Source organism: Mobula birostris, chromosome 6 (assembly GCF_030028105.1).
Source record: "Mobula birostris isolate sMobBir1 chromosome 6, sMobBir1.hap1, whole genome shotgun sequence".
Lineage (NCBI taxonomy): Eukaryota > Metazoa > Chordata > Chondrichthyes > Myliobatiformes > Myliobatidae > Mobula > Mobula birostris.
The window spans coordinates 195,295,965-195,317,026 of NC_092375.1; the positions used below are offsets into that span (position 1 = coordinate 195,295,965).

At 41.6% G+C, this 21,062-nt stretch overlaps 1 protein-coding gene across 5 annotated transcripts in view; it reads right to left on the minus strand.

Moving 5' to 3' along the window:
• nckap5l (NCK-associated protein 5-like) overlaps positions 1 to 21,062 on the minus strand; it is a 607,033-nt gene that overhangs the window by 100,744 nt on the left and 485,227 nt on the right. For all 5 annotated transcript variants that reach the window (XM_072262144.1, XM_072262143.1, XM_072262141.1 and 2 more), the window contains 2 exons: positions 18,908 to 18,995; positions 233 to 550 (listed from right to left, as the gene is read on the minus strand). In XM_072262144.1, coding sequence (XP_072118245.1) covers positions 233 to 550; positions 18,908 to 18,995 — 406 coding nt within the window. The remainder of the gene's footprint in view (positions 1 to 232; positions 551 to 18,907; positions 18,996 to 21,062) is intronic.

Genomic DNA, 21,062 nt, shown 5'->3' on the forward strand with positions numbered 1-21,062 from the left:
CCCTCCTTGACAGTAGTACTGTCTCAGCCTGAAATGTCGTCTATCTATTCATTTCCATAGATGCTGCCTGACCAGTTGATTCCTTCCAGCATTTTCTGTGCTTTGCTTCGGTCATCCAACATCTGCAGATTTTCTCAGGTTTCTGACTCAGATTAGTTAATTTATTGCAGGACTTGCTGTCTCAGCATACAAAGATGCTTCAATATATCACTTACTTACAAGACTTATTTACCTGCACTGGATGGCTTGGGAAGGCAATTTGGAAATGCTTGTGCAGGTCTAGCAACCATCGTGGGGTCGGATGCTGAGTGGCCGATCATCTCCTGCCCAGGATTGCTGCATTCAGCACTGCAAGGCACTTCTCGTTCAAGTGTTTTTGCTTTCTGAGAAACTTTTGCTGTGTATGGCATTTTTTCCAGGGAGGAGGAAAGCTCGTAATCAAGGCAGGATGTTGTTTTGGTAACGTGTCGCCCTGTTGCCCGGCTCACAGAGTCTGGGAGGGGAAATGTTCCAATTCCACTGTCCAATGTTCTCATCTGGCAACTTGATCCTATGATACAGGAACAGTTTGTTAAAGACTGAAGCAATTGGAATTATATGTTGTTACAGGCAATGGAATGGATTACATAAAAATGTAATGAAAGCTTTGTCGCCAAATAGCTTTCAATTCAAAACTACTAATGATTGAACAACAGTTGTATTGAAATGACACAGAAAAATACATTGATTCTTCATAGAATTTTGATCACCTGTTGTTTGAAATATGCACATCACAGATACTGTACAAGCCATTATCCATAGTGATATATATATATATATATCAGAAATTATTTGCATAGTTTTCTGCTCTAGCTCTCATCACACCTTTATTACGTGCGGACTTGATAATTGCAACACACTTTCCGATAAATGCCTAGTTTCCACCATCCAAAAACTTAGACACGTTTAAAGCTTTGTGGCCAAATCCACACCAAATTCTGAACACACGTTTTATCTCACTGTTCTCTGACCTATAGTGAAGGTGACTTAAGCAGCAACAAGATGTTAGCACTCCCTTAAATATAGTTTCTTTTGAATTCCCAATTATGACCGCTGTGACTTTGGTACATGTGCCCCAGCTTCCATTCATGTGAGCTCTAGGAACCTTTAGTTCGTCCGCTCTATCTATCTTTTCTTATTTAGGATGATTTGTAAAAATCTAAGTCTGTGACCAAGGGATTGATCATAACCCACATGTCTTTTTTTATATTTAGTACCAAACTGCTTCATAATGCTCCCATGAACCTCCTCCAGATATCGTATTATGTTAAAGGTGCTATTTAATTACACACGGATAACTGTGTATTAGATTTGACTTAATGTATATTACTGATTGAAATGTACACATATACTCAGTGGCCACTATATTAGGTACACTTGTACACTTGCTCGTTATCAGCCTATCATGTGCCAGCAACTCAATGCATAAAAGCATGCAGACATGGTCAATAGGTTCAGTTGTTGTTCACACCAAACATCAGAATGGGGAAGAAATGTGATCTAAATGGCTTTGACTGTGGAATGATTGCTGGTGCCAGACCGGGTGGTCTGAGTGCCTCAGAAACCGCTGATCTCTTGGGATTTTCGCACACAACAGTCTCTGAAGTTTACAGAAAGCGGTGTGGAGAAGCAAAAAAAAACATCCAGTGGTTGGCAGTTCTGCAGGCGAAAATGAGAGCGGTCAGAGGAGATGGCCAGACTGCTTCAAGCCGACAGGAAGGTGACAGCAGTGTACACATTACAACAGTGGTGTACAGAAGAGCATCTCTAAAAACACAACACATTGACCCTCGATGTGCATGGGCTACAGCAGAAGACCACACTGGGTTCTACTTCTGTACCTAATAAAATGACCAATGACTGTATTTCTTTTTCACTCTCAAATGGAGATACTTTGAATCAAAAGACATCTACTGCCCTGTGATGCCACCAGGAATAATGATTTACATAGGGTTAAGCCATACAGGAGATAATAGTGGATCCATTATTTTTAATATGATCTCAGCGCTCTCACAGAGCCAGTAATTTTCTTGTGGACTGAAGGGTAATTCGACTGAGATTCCAACCTTAAACTGATGCCCTAAATTACCTTTTACCCACCAAGTGAACACATTGATCAATAATAAAATAATGACTGTGATATTTGATTTTTTTTTGTTCTTCCACTTGCAATGTACTCAAGTTAGTAGTGAAAAAAAATATAAGTCAAATCTTTGGCTAGGATCAGCTCAGACAGATCTGGAGAACCTTTCAGATTTAAAGAGCTTCACCAGTAACTTCTGAAGCTTTGAGTTGCTTTTCACAATCTGGTGCCTTCTGCTGTCGCTGAATATATTGAGACTGAGGGAAAACCTTTGACCCCCTCACTCAAACTTCAGGAGAGGCTGCTTAAGATGAGGTATATCAGTCTCTGTAAGTGATTACCATGGAGAATATTAAAGACCACCCTGTATATGTGAACAAAGGAGAGTTGAGCTGTATTCATGAAGGATAAATCCTAGTCTTTTTTATTTATTAATTCTTTTACGGGATGTGGGCATTGCCAGCTAAGCTAGCATTTATTGCCCATCCTAGGTTGCTCTTGAGAAGAAGATGATTAGCTACCTTCTTGAACTGCTGCAGTCCCTGAAATGTAGGTACACCAACAGTGCTGTTAAGGAGGGAATTCCATGATTTTGACCCAGCGACAATGAAGGCACGGTGACATGTTTCCAAGCCAGGATGGTGAGTGAGTTGGAGGAAGATTTCCAAGTAGTGTTCCCAGGTATCTGCTGTTCTCGTACTTGTCCTTCTAGATGGTAGTGGTCGTTGGTCTGGAAGGTGCTGCCTTAGGAGCTTTGGTGTGTTGTTTCAGTGCATCTTGCAGGTAGTACACAATGCTGAAACTGTCCGTGGATGGTGGAGGGATTGGATGCTTGTGGAAGGGGTACCAATCAAGTGGGCTGCCTTGTACTGGATGATGTCAAGCTTCTTGAATGTTGATGGAGCTGCACTCATCCAGGCGAGTGGCAAGTATTCCATTACACTCCTGACCTGAGCCTTGTAGATGGTGGGCAGGCTTTAGGGAGACAGGAAGTGAGTTACACACCACAGGATTCCGAGCCTTTGACCTGCTCTGGTAGCCATGGTGTTTATAGGGGTACACCAGTTCAGTTTCCTGTCAATGGTAACTCCCAGGATGTTGAGGGTATGGAATTCAGTGATGGTGATGCCACTGAATGTCAAGGGATGATGGTTAGAGCCTCTCTGGTTGGAGACGGTCATTGTCTGGCACTTGCATGGCTTGAATGTTACTTGCCACTTGTCAATCCAAGCCTGGATATTGTCCAGGTCCTGCTGCATCTGGGTATGAACTGCTTCACTATCTGAGGAGTCATGAATGGTGCAAAACATTGTGTAGTCATCTGCGAACATCCCCACTTATGACAGAAGGAAGGTCATTGATGAAGGCCAGAGCAGACTCGATGGGCCAAATGGCCTAATTCTGATCCTGTATTGTGTGGACTTATGGGAGCTGGGAATTGGAACCAATCACACAATAAGTGGGGCAGGTATTGAGGGCTCACTAATTCAATGCTGGAGGGTTAGGGAGAGGAAGATTACCCAGTCCAGCAAGGGTACATTGTCTATGCAGCACCCAGTGGCTGGGTTAGCAAGACAACATGCTCCAAGTTTCCCCTCAATGCACCAAAGGGAATGTTGCACAGTGAACACTATACTCAAAATGAAAATTATGTTGGGAGCAAAAGGCTAACTTATGGCAAGAAGCATCTGGTCGAATTTTCCGGGTAGAGAAAATGACTTAGAAATGGTTATTCTCATATTTCAATCTATGAGAAAAATGATTTTCATTTCCTGAAAAAGAAAATGGGTAATGCAATAGAATTTCCAAGCAAACTTGTTTTCTTTGCCTATTTTTAAATACGTTCTTTGCTTTATCTATTTGCATAAGGATTACAAGGAGGGCAATGATTTTGTGTGATTCAAAGCCATGAAACGTGCAGCAGAAGCTGCTGCTGATGGGAGAATCTGCTTTCAGCATTCACTTACAGTTTTATGATCATTGAAATATGATCAGCAATGATTAAATGACACTCCAACTTTCCTATATTAATAAATAGCTTACATTTTTCATTTTTATGCTGAATTAATAGCAGAGTTGGAAAGTAATTTCCTTTTGAGGCCTTTTACAAAGAGTACAGTATTATGGAGAAGTGTTTGAGACTTCTCTTATTTGGATAATATTAAACAAAAAGTCGATTAATTTTTACCTTTCTTCTTCCTAACTTTCTGCCAACACTCCTCCCCTCCCATTCTCAAAGCTCTTTTGGCCTCCTTAGGTCCATTAATTCCGTGACAATATTAACGATACTGACATCAAGTGTCTAATATAGAAAACATTCACTTCAACACCATCTGCAATCCTATTTTAATGATCATATAGAATTAATGCATACTGAACTTCTGGTTTAAGATGATGCTGGTGAATTCTAGCAAATACTTGCTGGTGGCCAACGATATAAAGAGAGACACTAAATATTTTGTTATTCACGCTTTTTCTGGTGAACAGTCGTGGCAAGCAGCAGCCTATGGCTTTCCTCTCGGCGTTTTTGTGGTGTGGGTTGGAGTCTCGGACAGGCAGGATGGTCGCAGCATGCCAGGGCTGGGGAGGCTGGGGAGGCTGGAGCGGACGGAGGCAATTCGATATTTTGGAGCCAAAGTGAAGCGAAGAAAGATCCAAGGTTTGATCAATTGAAGAGTTGAGCCAAATTAGAAAGGTCAGGTGCTGGCTGAATTGATGCAGCAGAGCCCAAGCCCAAGGGCGATTTGAAGAGGCAGAACCTGAGCACAAGAGCAAGGAACGATCCGAGGTTTGGATGATTTAGACCATAAGACATCGGAGCAGATTTAGGCAATTTGGCCCTTCGTGTCTGCTCCACCATTCAATCATGGCTGATCCTTTTTGCAGGCCCCTCCTGCCCCGGCCTTCTTCCCATAACCTTTGATGTTGTGTCCAGTCAAGAAACTATCAAGCTCTGCCTTAAATGCATCTTAAATGCACTCAACGACCTGGCCTCCACAGCTGCCTGTGGTAATAAATTCCACAAATTCACCACCCTCTGGCTGAAGAAATTTCTCCACGTCCCAGTTTTAAATGGACACCCCTCTGTCCTGAGGCTGTGCCCTCTTGTCCTGGACTGCTCCACCATGAAAAACATCCTTTCCACATCTACTCCATCTAGGCCTTTCAACGTTCGAAAGGTTTCAATGAGATACCCTCTCATCCTTCTAAATTCCAGTGAGTGCAGATCCAGAGCTATCAAACAATACTCGTATGATAAACCTTGCATTCCTGGAAACATCCTTGTGAACCTCCTCTGAACCCTCTCCAATGCCAACACGTCTTTTCTTAGATGAGGAGCCCAAAACTGTTCTCAATATTCAAGGTGAGACTTCACCAGTGCCTTATAAAGCCTCAGCATCACATCCCTGCTCTTGTATTCTAGACATCTTGAAATGAATGTTAACATTACATTAGCCTTTTTCACCACCGAGTCAACCTGCAAGTTAAATCTTAGGTGTTTCTGCACAAGGACTCCCAAGACCCTTTACATCTCAGATTTTTGGATTTTCTCCCTGTTTAGAAAATAGTATGCACATTTATTTCTACTACCAAAGTGAATGACCATGCATTTTTTAACTTTGTATTTCATTTGCCACTTTCTTGCCCATTCTCCTAATTGGTTTAAGTTCTTTTGCGGCCTACCTAGATTCTCAACTCTTCCTGCCCATACACCAATCTTCGCATCATGTGCAAACTTGGCAACAAAGCCAAGTATTCCATCATTGATATACAGGATAAAAAGCAGCGGTCCAAACAACGACCTCTGAGAAACACCACTAATCACTGGCAGCCAACCAGAAAGGGATCCTTTTATTCTCACTCTCTGTCTCCTACAAATCAGCCAATGCTCTAAACATGCCGGAAACATTCCTGTAATACGGTGGGCTCTTAACTTGTTAAGCAGCCTCATGGGTGGCACCTTGTCAAAGGCCATCTGAAAGTTCAAATATATAACATCCAAAGCATCCCCTTTATCTATCCTACTTGTAATCTCCTCAAGGAACTCCAACAGACAGGATTTTCCCTTGAGGAGACCATGCTCACCTTGACCTATCCTGTCTTATGTCACCAAGTATTCCATACCTCATCCTTAACAAATGACTCCAACGTCTTTCCAACCATTGAGTTCAGGCTAACTAATCTATGCTTTCCATTCTGCTGCCTTCCTCCTTTCTTAAACGGTGGAGTGACATTTGCAGTCCTCTGGCACCATGTCAGAGTGCAATGATTTTTGAAAGATCATTTCTAATGCCTCCTCAATCTGTACCACTACTTTTTTCAGAACCCTAGGGTGCAGTTCATCGGGTCCAAGTGACTTATGTACCCTTAGGTCTTTCAGCTTTTTGAGCGCCTTCTCCTTCGTAAGAGTAACTGCACTCACTTTTCTTCCCTCACACCTTCAACATCTGGCACATTGCTCTTATCTTCAACAGTGAAGACTGAATACTCATTTAGTTCATCTGCCATTTCCTTGCCCCCCATTATTATTTCCCCGGCCTCATTTTCTGGTGGTCCTATATCCACTCTCATCATCTTTTTCTATCCACCTTGATATAGTTTGCTAACTTCCTTTCATATTTCATCTTTTCCCTCCTAATGATTCTAATAGTTGCTCTTTGCAGGGTTTTAAAAGCTTCCCAATCCTCTGTTTTCTGACTAATTTTTGCTTTGTTCTATGTCCTCCCTTTTGTTTCTACATTAGCATTGACTTCCCTTGTCAGCCACGGTTGTACTATTTTGCCACTTGAGCATTTCTTTGTTTTTGGAATTCATCTATCCTGCACCTTCCTCATTTTTCCCAGAAACTGAAGACATTGCTGCTCTGCTATCATCCCTACCAGAATCTCCTTCCAGCCAGAGGTGGGAGATGGGCCAGTTCAGCTCACTGCTGTATTGGGTTTGCCCGTCTGTACTGGACTGAGGCTATGACCTGCACCTAGTGGATTCGTGGGTCGGCTGCAATGATGCCTGGCATTGAATGCTGTTTGCTTGCTTTATTGTTTGCATGATTTGTTTTTTCCTCTCTGCACATTGGGTTTTTGACAGTTTATTTTGCTTTTAATGGGTTATATTGCAGTTCTTTGTTTTGTCGCTGCCTGTAAGGAAACGAATCTCAAGATTGTGTAAAGGATACATAGTTTGATAATCACATGTACTTTGAACTTTAATGGGTTTTGTTTTGGATCAGTTTTCCTTGTTTTTATTCTTTACTTGAGATACCTCTGCAAAATGCATTTATCCTTATTAGAGAGATTTATTTATTTGTTTAGTGAGATCGAAAACAAAATAGGCCCTCCCAGCACTTTGATTCGCACTACCCAGTAATCCCCTGACTTAATCCCAGCCTAATCACGTGGCAATTTACAATGACCAATTAACCTACCAACTGGTGCATATTTGGACTGTGGGTGCACCCAGAAGAAACCCACATGGTCACAGGGAGAACATACAGACAGCGGTGGGAATTGAACCAGGCTGCCTGTAATGTAAAGTGTTGTACCTCACTATGCTAATGTGCTGCATTATGGGCATTATAATAGAGCAGCCATCTCATAGTCACAAAGTTTGTTTATCATCATTCTTTCCCCATTTTCCTTCCTTTTGTGGTTCTTCCTGACTGATAACTTGATTATGATAATGGTAATGAAGCTGACCAAACTCTGGAAGTGGTATCTTGAATAGTCTCTGAAATGTGTCACATGCATGACAGACCTTTAAATACCATAATTGGTATTTGCTAGCTAGAGAGGATAGAGAGGAGATATTACATGGGTTATACCTCTGTTTCACGATCAGTCTCCCAATTAGAAAGGACAGGACCAAGGACTGTTTCTTGAGCTTCCACTTCCTTATGAGATTTGGCATAAAGTTGGAAAATGCAATGCTAAGTATGACAAGCCACATGAAGTGCATCCAGCTGCACCTTGAAGACCGTGTTCGGGATCTGGAGCAGAAGCTGGATGACCTTTGCCTTGTACGGGAGAGTGAGGATATAACTGATCAAAGTTACCAGGGTTACTGGCATTGAGCATGGGTCTGTGGTGCAGAAGAGAAAGAGGGAGAAGAGGGGAGAGGTAGTGATAGGGGCCTCGATAGTTGGAAGTACAGACAGAGATTCTGTGGACATGGATGGGACACCTGGATGGCATGTTGCCTCCCAGATGCGAGGGTCAGGGCTGTCTTGGATTGTGTCCACAGCATTTTAGAGGAGGAGGGGGAGCAGCCAGATGCTTTGGTACATCTTGGTACCAATGACATAGGAAGGAAAAGCAAAGAGGTCCTGAAGAGAGAATTTAAAGATCTAGGTAGAAAGCTGAGAAGCAGGACCTCCCGGGTAGTAATTTCTGGATTGCTGTCTGTGCCACACACCAGTGAGGGTAGAAACAGGATGATTTGGCAGATAAACACGTGGCTGAGAAGCTGGTGCGGGGGCAGGGTTTCATGTTCTTGGATCATTGGGATCTATCTCTTCTGGGGAGATATGACCTGCTTAAAAATGACAGATTGCACCTGAATCCTAGGGGTCCAATATTCTCGTGGGCAGGTTTGTTAGAGGTGTTGGGGAGGCTTTAAACTAACTTGGTGGGGGGGTGGGGGGTGGGAACCAGAGTGAAGGGACTCAGGATAGGACAGATGGTAAAAAAGCAAAGATAGCATGCAGTCAGACTGTTAGGAAGGGCAGGCAGATGATAGGACAAAATTGTAGCCATCAGGGTGAGTATCAGTGCAGTGGGATGCAGAATCAAAAAGAGTAGCAAATACAGTACTCAAAGTGTAATATCTCAATGCAGAGTATAAGAAATAAGGTGGATGATCTTGTTGCACTTTTACAGGTTGTTGAGTATGATGTTGTGGCCGTCAGGAATCGTGGTTGGAGGATTGTTGTAGTTAGGAGTGAATGTCCAAGGTTACACATTATATTGGAGGGATAGAAAAGCAGGTAGAGGGGGTGGTGTGGCTCTGCTGGGAAAGAATGCCATCAAATCATTAGAAAGATGTGATACAGTATAGGTTTGGAAGATGTTGAATCCTCATGGTTTGAGCAAACAAACTGCAAAGGTAAAAGAACCCTGATGGCAGTTATATACAGGTTTCCAAACAGCAACTGGGATGTGGACTACAGATTACAATGGGAAATAGAAAAGACGTGTCAAAAGGGCAATGTTATGGCAGTCATGAGAGATTCAGCATGCAGATAGATTGGGAAAATCAAGTTGGTAATGGATCTCAAGAGAGCGAATTTGTTGAATGCCGATGAGATATCTGTTTAGAGCAGTTTGTCGTTGAACTTACTAGGGGATCAACTATACTGGATTAGGTGTTATGTAATGAGCCGGCGGTGATCAGAGAGCTTAAGGTAAAGAAGCCTTTAGGAGTCAGTGATGAAGATCTGATTGAGTTCATCTTGAAGTTTGATAGGGAGAAAGTAAAGACTGATGCAGCAGTATTTCAGTGGAGTAAAGGAAATTACAATGGCATGACAGAGGAGTTGGCCAAAGTAAATTGGAAGGAGATACTGACAGGGATGACAGTAGAGCAACAATTATGCATGTTTCTGGGAAAAATGAGGAAGGTGCATGATGGATGTATCCCAAAAACAAAGAAATGCTCAAATGACAAAATAGTACAACCGTGGTTGACAAGAGAAGTCCATAGGGCCATATGAGCATATGACATAGGATCAGAATTAGGCCATTCAGCCCATCGGGTTCACACTGCTATTTCATCATGCCTGATCTCAGATCCTATTCAACCCTATAAACTTGCCCCCTCACCATATCCTTGATGCCGTGACCAACCCCAACTTTGGCTTTGAATAAACCCACAGAGCTGACCTCCAGCGCAGTCAGTGGCACAGCATTCGACAAATTCACCACTCTTTAGGTCAAAAAATTCTCCTTACTTCAGTTCTAAAAGGTCGCTCTTGAACTTTGAGGTGGTGGCCTCTAGTTCTGGATACCCCCACCATAGGATGCATGCTCTCTACACTCACCTTACCTAGTCCTTTCAACATTTGGTGGGTTTCAATGAGATCCCCATGCATTCTTTTAAATTCCAGTCAGTACAGACACAAAACTGCCAAATGCTTCTCATATGTTAACCCATTCATTTCTGGAATCATCATCCTGAACCTCCTCTGGACTCTCTCCAATGACAATACATCCTTTCTCAGATAAAGGACCTAAAACTGTTAACAAACTCCAAGTGTGGCCTGATTAGTGTCTTATAAAACTTCAGCATTATCTCCTTGCTTTTATATTCTATTTGCCTTCTTTACCACAGACGCAACCTGTGAATTAAAGTCAAAGCTAACGTAAAAGCAAAAGAGAATGCATACAACAAAGCAAAAATTAGCGGGAAGATAGGGGATTGGGAAGCTTTTAAAACCCCACAGAAAGCAACTAAAAGAATCATTAGGAGGGAAAAGAAGATATATGAAAGGAAGTTGGCAAACAATATCAAAGTGGATGGTAAAAGCTTTTTCCAGTACACAAAAAGTTAAAAAAAAAAAGATGAGAGTGGATATAGGACCACTAGAAAATAATAACGGGGGACAAGGAAATGGCAGACGAACTAAATGAGTATCTTGCATTAGTCTTCATTGTGGAAGACACCAGCAGTGTGCCAGATGTTGAAGGGTGTGAGGGAGAATATGTCGGTGCAGTTACTGTTACACAGAGAGAAGGTGCTTCACAAGCTGGAAGACCAAAAGGCACATAAGTCACACCAGATGAACTGCACCCTAGGGTTCTGAAAGAGGTAGCAGTAGAGATTGTGGAGACATTAGAAATGATCTTTCAAGAACCATTGGACTCTGGCATGTTTCTGGACGACTGAAAAATTGCAAATATCACTCTATTCTTTATGAAAGGAGGAAGGCAGCAGTAAAGAAATTATAGACCAGTTAGCCTGACCTCAGTTGTTGGGAAGATGTTGGAGTAAATGGTTAAGAATGAGGTTTTGGAGTACTTGGTGACACAGGGAAAGAAAGGACAAAATCAGCATGGTTTCCTTAAGGGAAAATCTTGCCTGATGAACTTGTTGGAATTCTTTGAGGAGATTACAAGTAGGATAGATAAAGGAGATGCAGTAGATGTTATATATTTGGACTTTCAGAAGTCTTTTGACAAGATATCACACATGAGTTTACTTACAAAGTTAAGAGCCCATGATATTGCAGTAAAATTACTGACATTGATTGATCGGCAGGAGGCAGTGAGTGGGAATAAAAGGATCCTTTTCTGGTTGGCTACCAGTGACTAGTAGTGTTCGGCAGGAGTCGGTGTTGGGACTGTTTCTTTTTATGCTGTTTGTCAAAGATTTAGACGATGGAATAGATGTTTTTTTTTGCCATTTTTGCAGGTGATAGTTAGATTGGATGAGAGTCACGTAGTTTTGAGGAAATAGGAAGGCTGCAGAAGGACTTAGACAGATTTGGAGAATGGGCATGGAAGTGGCAAATGAAATACAACGTTGGAAAATGCATGGTTACGCACTTTGGTAGGAGAAATAAATGCGCGGACTATTTTCTAAATGGGGAGGAAATCCAAATATCTGAAATGCAAATAGTCTTGGGTATCCATGTGCAGAACACTCTACAAGTTAACTTGCAGGTTGAGTCAGTGGTGATGAAGGGAAATGCAATGTTAACATTCATTTCAAGAAGTGCAGAATACACGAACAGGATGTGATGCTGAGCTTTATAAGGCAATAGTGAGGCCTCACCTTGAGTATTGTGAACAGTTTTGGACTCCTTATCTAAGAAAAGATGTGCTGACATTGGAGAGGGTTCAGAGGCGTTGCACAAAGATGATTTTGGGAATGAAAAGGTTATCAGATGAGGAATGTTTGATGGCTCTGGGTCTGTATTCACTGGAACTTAGAAGGATGAAAGAGGATCTCATTGAAACCTATCGAACGTTGAAAGTCCTACACACAGTAGATGTGAAAAGGACATTTCCTATGGTGTGGGATTCTAGGACAAGAGGGTACAGCTTCAGGATAGAGGGGTGTTCATTTAAAACAGAGATGCAGAGATAATTCTTTAGCCAAAAGGTGGAGGTTTTGTGGAATTTGTTACCACAGTCTGCTGTGGAGGCCAGGTCGATGGGTGTTTTTAAGGTGGAGGATGATAGGATCTTGTTTGGTTATGGCATGACAGGTTATGGGGAAAAAGCTGGAGGGTGGGCTGAGGAGGGAAGAAAAAAGGATCAGCCATGATTGAATGGCAAAGTGAACTTGATGAGCCATATGGCCTAATGGTGCTCCCATGTCTTATGGTCTCTCTCCAAGTGGTCACATCTATACTCCACCAGTTAGAGAAGTTTTATTGGTCACTCTTTAAAATCACTCTTCTAAGGCTTCTTTAATCTCTTAGCATAAACCTGACCCATGCCTAGCATTGCGAATGCCTGTGGGATCAGACCAATGCGAACAAAGTGTGACCCACAAACTCAAGCGGCACTACTCCTGCAAATACACAAAAAGGTACAAATTAGAATGCTACTTTGAGCTTTATGCCTGCTTTTCCATTAAATAATCGCATAACAGATCTTTTAATTAGACAGTTAACCACATTTCTCCCCATTCCCTTAACACCCTAAATTCTATCAATTCTTGTCCTTAACAACATAGCAACAAAGTTTCCACCGCCTTCCTGGGGAAAGAATTTAAAATATTTATTCCCCTATCTGAATTCTTGATTGCTGCTCCTGAGTAATGCCTGCTTGAATTAAATTGGTAAGTTGGTTTATTGTTGTCATATGAACTGAGGCACAGTGAAAAACATGTTTTGGATACCATGCGTATCGATCAATTCCTTACAGCTCTACGTTGAGGTAGTATGAGGTTAACGTTACAGCAGACTGCAGAATAAAGTATAACTGTACAGAGAAAGTGCAGTGCACGTAGACAGTAAGATCCAAGCTCAAAGGTGAGGTATACCAAGGTCTCAAGGCCATCTTATCGTAATGAAGAAGTATTGAATAATCTTAGAACAGAAGTGTGAAAGCTGTCCCTGAGTCAGGTGGTAGTATTTTCAGCCTGATGGGAGGGCAGAATGTGGTGGAATCCTGGCTGCTATACTGAGGCCACAAGAGATGTAGACAGAGTCTATGGAGGGGAGGCTGACTTCCGTGATGTTGAGGTGCTGTTGGCTATGACGTCAATGTGGTTGGACAAGAATTGGCAATGCTCTGTCTTAGGGACCTGAAACTCTCAATCCACTTGACCTCAGCAACATGGATGTAAACAGCAGCATGTGTACTATCTCCTTCCTGAAGTTAATGACCAGCTCTTTTATTTTGCTGACATTGAGGGAAGGGTTGTTATCATGGCACAATGTCACTCAGCTATTTCTCTGTGATACATCATTCTTGGTTGGGTCACTCTGAGACCCAAACTTGTTATCTTGTAGATGGAGAGTCTGGACCACCAGAATCTCCGCTACCAGAGACATTATCTCTGCTTTTATCCTGTTGTTTATCCAGAATTATGTATGGTCCAATAAAACACCTCCCATTCTTTGAAACTCAAGGGAATATAGATCCACTCTGCTGAATTCCTCTTCATAGAACAATCCCCATCAATACTAAGAATTAATCTTATGATTCATCCTATGGTATCTTGATTACAAACCAATGTTAAAAATCTAGTATTTTTAATTCTCCACTGAATAAACATATATCACACCAAAATATTCTTGATGACTGCTTCAAATTTTGTAATTATACTGTAATGATTCTTAATGTCAAAATTTTGGGCAAACATGAAATGTGATTTTAAATGATACAATTGATCATGTGCACAAAAATCCAACGTTAAACAGTCTTTCTGTCACAAGTAAAAACGTAATATAATACTCTTATGATTTTTTTTATTTTTTTAAAGTAATAGAACAGCAAAAATCCTGACTATTGAGCACTTAAGAGTTATTCAAAAATAAATGGATTTAGGTGTTCATATGCTTTTTCACTAAAAGCTAGTGCACAAGTTCAAAAAGTAATTGAAATGCTAAATTGAATGTCAGCCTTTATCTCCGGGGAGCTGGAAATACAAAAGTGAGTAAGCCATGCTTCAGCTCCTGTCTTGAACAGAACCCATCTGGAGAAACGTGATAAAATTGTGGATGCAATGTTCGATTTCGGAAGGGCACAGAAAAAAGTTCACCAGAACTATGCTCCGTTAGAAGGTTAAATGATGAAGAATAGATTAATACGAGCATTAATGAGCATGTGTTGCTGTGTGTCAATGTATTTGAATAGCTAGTGATTGGGTTATTGTGAACAAGGCCCACCTGGGTAATCTTCATATTTTCCTGGGAAAATATCACTGTTAGAGCTCTTATAGTGTGCTTCAGCAACCCGGCCTGAGAAACAGCTTTGGTTAGAGGCATGGCTAGTTTAGCCACCGACGGCTTTAGTTTTATAGACTGGTGTTGAGTTCCATGGATTTTGCCATAATCAGTGATCTCAGGCTTTTCTTATTTGTGTAACGTGTGGAGTGAGTCAAACTGACTGCATATCAGATAAGCTTCTGCGAAAACAAGGTCCCTGAAGAAAAAGCTGAGATGTGCCTTCCACGGAGTGAGCACCTCTGGGTGAAAATCAAAAACAACTGCTGATGCTGGAAAACTGAGTAAAAACTCAGTTTCTCTCTTCATGAATTCTGCCTGACCCACAGAGTCCTCGAGTCAGAGAGAAGTGCAGCACAGAAACAGGCCCTTTGGCCCATCTAGTTCATGCCAAAACCAGTTAAACTGCCTTCTCCCATTGACCTGCACTGGGACCATAGCCCTCCATATACCCATCCAAACTTCTGTTAAACGTTGAAACTGAGCTCACATGCCAGAGAGTTTCTGACATCTTCTCTTTCTGCTTCTGGATGAAGATGACTACAAACAGTACAATCTAGCTTCACCATCATTGAGAATAAAGATGGTAAAGAAACCTTCTCTTCCTAGTATTTGTATAATTATTTGCCATGATTAATAATTTGGTGACTGAACTGTGGAGCCTAAGTAAGTGACAGATCAATTCTGTCCAGAGCAGAATTGATCCAACATTTTCATGCCATGGATCAATACCAATAAGCAGGGGGTCCATGGACCGCAAGTTGGGAACCCTGGTCTCTAGCAAGCAACTTCTAATGTTTATCACACAATAGTCCCGCTGGGCAGCAACGAATTTTCAGGTGTTCTCTGTGCTTCTCGCAGGATGCAGCTCCATACTTCTCTAAAGTAAGCTTTATGTCCTATCCAGGAAATAAAGTCAGAGATGATCTGGGCCATGAGGTTATTGGTGATACGGCACTGTAAATCTTTTGCTCACAGACGTCTAATTTTCTTTTGCTTAATGTCTCATCAATCTGAGTGAGTGAGTGAGTAAGGCCTCTGTTGGTTGGATCAACCATGGGATGTTGTGTCCTAGTAGGACTCCCTTAGGGACTTCAGCTCCATATATCTCCCTCCAGGTTTACTCCTGAAGCCTTCTCCCTGAGCGGGTACAGCTGCAAGGCAATGGAGGTTTGAGATCAGAGTTTTCCTTCTCAAAACATAGAAACAGAGAAACAGAAAATGTACAGCACAATACAGGCCCTTCGTACCCACAAAGTTGTGCTGAACAAGTCCCTGCCTTAGAAATTGTTAGGCTTACCCATAGCCCTCTATTTTTCTAAGCTCCATGTACCTATCCAAAATTCTCTTAAAAGACCCTATCATATCCGCCTCCACCACCATTGCCGGCAGCCCATTCCACGCACTCACCACTCTCTGAGTAAAAAAACTTACCCCTGACATCTCCTCTGTACCTACTCCTCAGCACCTTAAAACTGTGCCCTCTCGTGCTAGCCATTTCAGCCCTGGGAAAAAGCTTCTCACTATCCACATGATCAATGCCTCTCATCACCTTATACACCTCTATCAGGTCACCTCTCATCCTCCATCGCTCCAAGGAGAAAAGGCCAAGTTCACTCAAATTCTCCTAAATGAACTGCCAACCACAGCTGATGAGCCCCATCTGCCTGAAGCGACTAGTTTTATGTGCCAGTAACCTACCTTTGCCCCTTCTTCTGTCAGTGGAAATGGTTCCAATGGGCTTAGTAACCAAGACAGGAGCTGGATTTGGTTGTCAGAGGCAATTCATCAACCTATCAACTTAAACTGGGTATTTGCAGTAAATGGCAATATGTTTGGAAACAGTGGGCAAAGGTACTATTCCCTTTTGTAAATGTCTATTTTTTTTATGATCACAAGACAATGCTGGACATTAAGATCTTCAAGTACAGCAGATCAATCCCAGCAGCGAGCTGCTCCCTGAGGACAAGCTGGACGGTGCAGACCATGTCACTGCCTGCTACAAAAAGCAAATGGAGTCAGTACGCAAAGGCAGCATGCTGTCTAACGGTGAGTGATTGTCTTGGACATTCCTCTTGTGATCACGAGACCCTGTTGGACATTGACAAGTCTGTTTCCCTTGTTTATTGATGGGATAGACAGCGGGGAAGCAGCGTTGCCTCGGTGTAGCATGGACTTGGCCTCAAGCCGCAGGCTTGCCTGCTGCAGCAGTCCAGCAGAGGAGACACCAGAGGCGGTGCAGCGGGGTGTCCATGCTGGGTTGGGGGCTGCTCCCCCATCCATCCACCATCGACACTGCCCTCCCGTGTTTGATCGGTGCAATGACTAGCAGTATTGTGTGCATGGGTGTGTGTATATGTCCATCTGTGGATTGCTGAGAACTGCTTGTTCTTGATGATAACGCCCATGTGTTACAGGACATGTTACTCAAGGACTTGGGTTATGCACTTCTTTGTTCTGTCTGATCACTAACACCAGGGACTCTCAGTATCACAGCAGTAACACCAGGGTCTCTCAGTATCACAGAACTAACATGAGGTTCTAGTTTACAGTTACAACTGAACGCTGCAGGAAGAATGCTCAGTTTCACACCAGCAACACAGTTCAAGTGCAAAGAGCGAGAGACGGGATTAGCACTAATCGAGGTTTCTCAGCTTGTATTCACTTACTACAGCAGGCCAAGTTTTGAAGCGCTTTGAAGATGATAACAGTCATGGGAAGGTTTTTAAAGAATGACTACTGGTGGATCCATAGAACAAAGCAAGGGAGCAGAAAGACACAGTGGTAAGACAACAGTTAGTAGATGAGAAAAGGGAACAAGGATGAGCTAAATGTGCACAAAATTCTAGAAGAACTCAGCAGGCCAGGCATCATCTATGGAAAAGTGTAGGGTCAACCTTTTGGGCCAAGACCCTTCATCGACCCAAAACCTTAACTGTTTACTATTTTCCATTGATGCTGCCTGAGCTGCAGAGTTTCTCCAACACTTTGTTGCTTTGGAATTCCTAATGTTTGTGATGTGCTGGATGTACATTTTCTCCAAGTGGATCCAAGGAAATTAATGTGCCAGCCCGAATCCCGGTGATAAAGCATGCAAGCTACAAATGGAACTCAAGCCAGAGTGAAGTTGTGGCACGTAATACAAGATGTGTCAACTAGAGTTTCACCAGCATTCAGAGCAGAGCTGGGAAGGTCTCAAGAGAGGAAGAAGTTTATGATGCAGTTAGAATCAGAATCAGGGTATAATATCACTGGCATATGTCGTGAAAGTTGTTGCTTTTGCAGCAGCTGCACATGAGTGAAAAAAACTGCGAGCTGACATCCAGGAAATGGAGCAGATGAGGGTGAGGGCAGCATCAACAGTGGATGAAGAGAAATCCCATTCTTTGAAGGAAGAGGACATCTTGGATGTCCTGGAAAGATAAGCCTCATCCTGGAGGTGAAGGAACTGAGAAGAAGGAATGGCATTTTTACAGGAGACGGTAGGAAGAGGTACAGCTTAGGCAGCCATAGGAGTCGATGAGTTTATAAAAGATATTGAAACCTATTGAGATGTTGGTCAACAGTTTATCTCCAGTAATGCTCTAATGCCATGATAGGCGGGACATCCACTGAAAATGGTACAAGTATATCAAATGAGTATAAAATCAATTTTGCATACAATTCGCATCTAAAGATTGAATGCTATCTGCTCCAATTTTTACAGCATAATAGGTTTTTGCTTCAAATAGTTTAATAATTGGTTTTCTGTACAGTTCCTTGCCAACTTTCTTCTGCTGGTAGAGCTAAAAGAAACTCCTCGTGCTGTTTCACAATGGGACTTTGTGACCCTTGTAGAATATACATAGCATATTATTTTGTCAAGCTACTTTGTAGCATAAATTTTTTTTATTGGAAGATAGCAACCTGTATACGCCTGCAGCTATTTGAAAGAAAGATGAAGGTGACGGTTCCATATACATACGTAATGTAATGAATAGCTGCAGTCACATGCAAGACCTTGGGAGGGTGAATCATGATTTGGAGTAGGGGCACTTGTGAGCTTTGTCAAATTGGAATGAGATCCTGAAGCACGGAAAGCATGAAAAATTTAAGAGAGAACAGTTTGATACTTTTCAACATATCAGATTTCAGAAAGAGTAATCTTACTCATAGCCAGTGTACTAAGCGGGGCAATAAAAAAATCAAATGAGATTTTAAAGGATACCCTGGAGGGATGATTATTTTAGCATTGAGCATGTTCTATGAATATATCCTGAAACAGCCTTCTATAATGTGTTACAATAGTTTCTCAACTGACTAAATATATTTTGAGGATGATGATTTTTTTGTACATTTTTTGAAGTTTTAAGCAGAAGGGATGCATCGTGTAGCTGATACATTTCCCATACCTATGATTTGATCGTGACATGTTGAGTCAGTGATGGCTCCCTTCGTGCTTTCCAAGCTTGTATTTTTTTCCACTTTGCCCTTTAGTATCTGCAGAAATTACAAAGGTAATAAAACATATTAATAAAAACAAAATCAATGAACTGATCACTAAACTACTTTTCTAAATAAAATATTTAGGTGACTATACTAATTTTAAAATATACCAAAACAACTTATTTTTCTTAAATAATAGAATTCAACACAATCAGAATTGTATCCATCAAAAGCTAGTGCTCTACTTCACTGTTAATCTTATCAATTATATTTCTGTTCTGAGGTTTCCCACTAATAATACACCTGAGACTCAGGCAATTAACAGGAATATGTCACTAAAAAGTTTAATCAGCCTTTTATCTATAATAGCAAATTAAAAAATGCAAAACATAATCACGTAGCCCAGTTGAAGATTAAGAGAAAAGCACACTATTAACTACAGATACCAATATTCCATTTTATATTTTGAATCAAGTGAAGCATTCAAATGAATTAATTTTTCTTCTGACAGTTCTTCTAGTGGTGCAGTTTAGAGTAAAAGGCAGATTTACTAAACACAGACAGCTGTACCTATATTAGACTACAAAGTACATTTCATAGACATAGCTTTGTGAATTTGTCAGATACTTCCCCAATCCCCAATGTAAAAAGATAATATCTGTGCATCAAAGTTTAAAGTAAATTTATTATCAAAGTACATATTTGTCACCATATACAACCCAGAGACTAATTTTCTTGTAGCAAACTCAATAAATCCAAAAACTGTAATAGAATCAATGAAGGACCACACTAACAGGCTGGACAACTAATGGGTAGAAGACCACAAACTGTGCAAATACAGAAAGATAATAAATATCAAGAACATAAAATGCGGTGTCCTTGACAGTGAGTTCAAAGTTTGTGGGAACTGTTCGGTCATTGGGAAAGTGAAGTTGAGTGAAATTCAGAATGATAATCGGATTTATTATCACCATTATGTTGTGAAATTTGTTAACTTAGCAGCAGCAGTTCAATGCAATACATAATATAGAAGAAAAAAATATATAAATAGATAAGTAAATCAATTACAGTATGCGTATATTAAATAGATTAAAAATCATGCAAAAAATGGAAATATGTATTAAAAAATGAGGTAGCATTCAAGGATTCAATGTCCATTTAAGAATCGGATGGCAGAGGGGAATAAATTGTTCCTGAATCGCTGAGTGTGTGCCTTCAGGCTTCTGTATCTCCTACCTGATGGCACAAGTGAGAAAAGGGCATGCCCTGGGTGTTGGAGGTCCTTAATAATGGACGCTGCCTTTCTGAGACACTGCTCCTGGAAGATGTCCTGGGTACTTTGTAGGCTAGTACCCAAGATGGAGCAGCTTCTTTTGGTCCTGTGCAGTAGCCCCTCCATACCAGACAGTGATGCAGCCTGTCAGAATGCTCTCTGCGGTACACCTAGCGAAGTTTTTGAGTGTATTTGTTGACATACAAAATCTCTTCAAACTCCTAATGAAGTATAGTCGTTGTCTTGCCTTCTTTATAACTACATCAATATGTTGGGACCAGGTTAGATCCTCAGAGATCTTGACACCCAGGAACTTGAAACTGCTCACTCTCTCCACTTCTGATCCCTCGATGAGGACTAGTATGTGTTCCTTTGTCTTATCCTTCCTGAAGTCCACAATCAGCTCTTTCATCTCACTGACAGTGAGTGTCAGGTTGTTGTTGCAACACCACACCACCCTAATTATCCCCTTTTATTCAAGAGCCTGATCGTTGAGGGTAATAACTGTTCCAGAACCTGGTGATGTCAGTCCTGAGGCTCCTGTACCTTCTTCCTGATGGCATCAATGAGGAGAGAACATGGTGGTGGGGATCCTTGATGATGGATGCTACTTTGCTGCAACAACGCTCCATGTAGATGTGCATAAAGGTGAGGAGGGCTTTACCCGTGATGGACTGGGCCCCATCCACTTCTTTTGGTAGGATTTTCCATTCGAGGATATTGATGTTTGCATACATGGCCGTGATGCAGACACTCAATATACTCTCCACTACACATCTACAGAAGTTTGTCAAAGTTTTAAATGTCATGCCAAATCTTCGCAAATTCCCAAGGAAGCAGAAGCACTG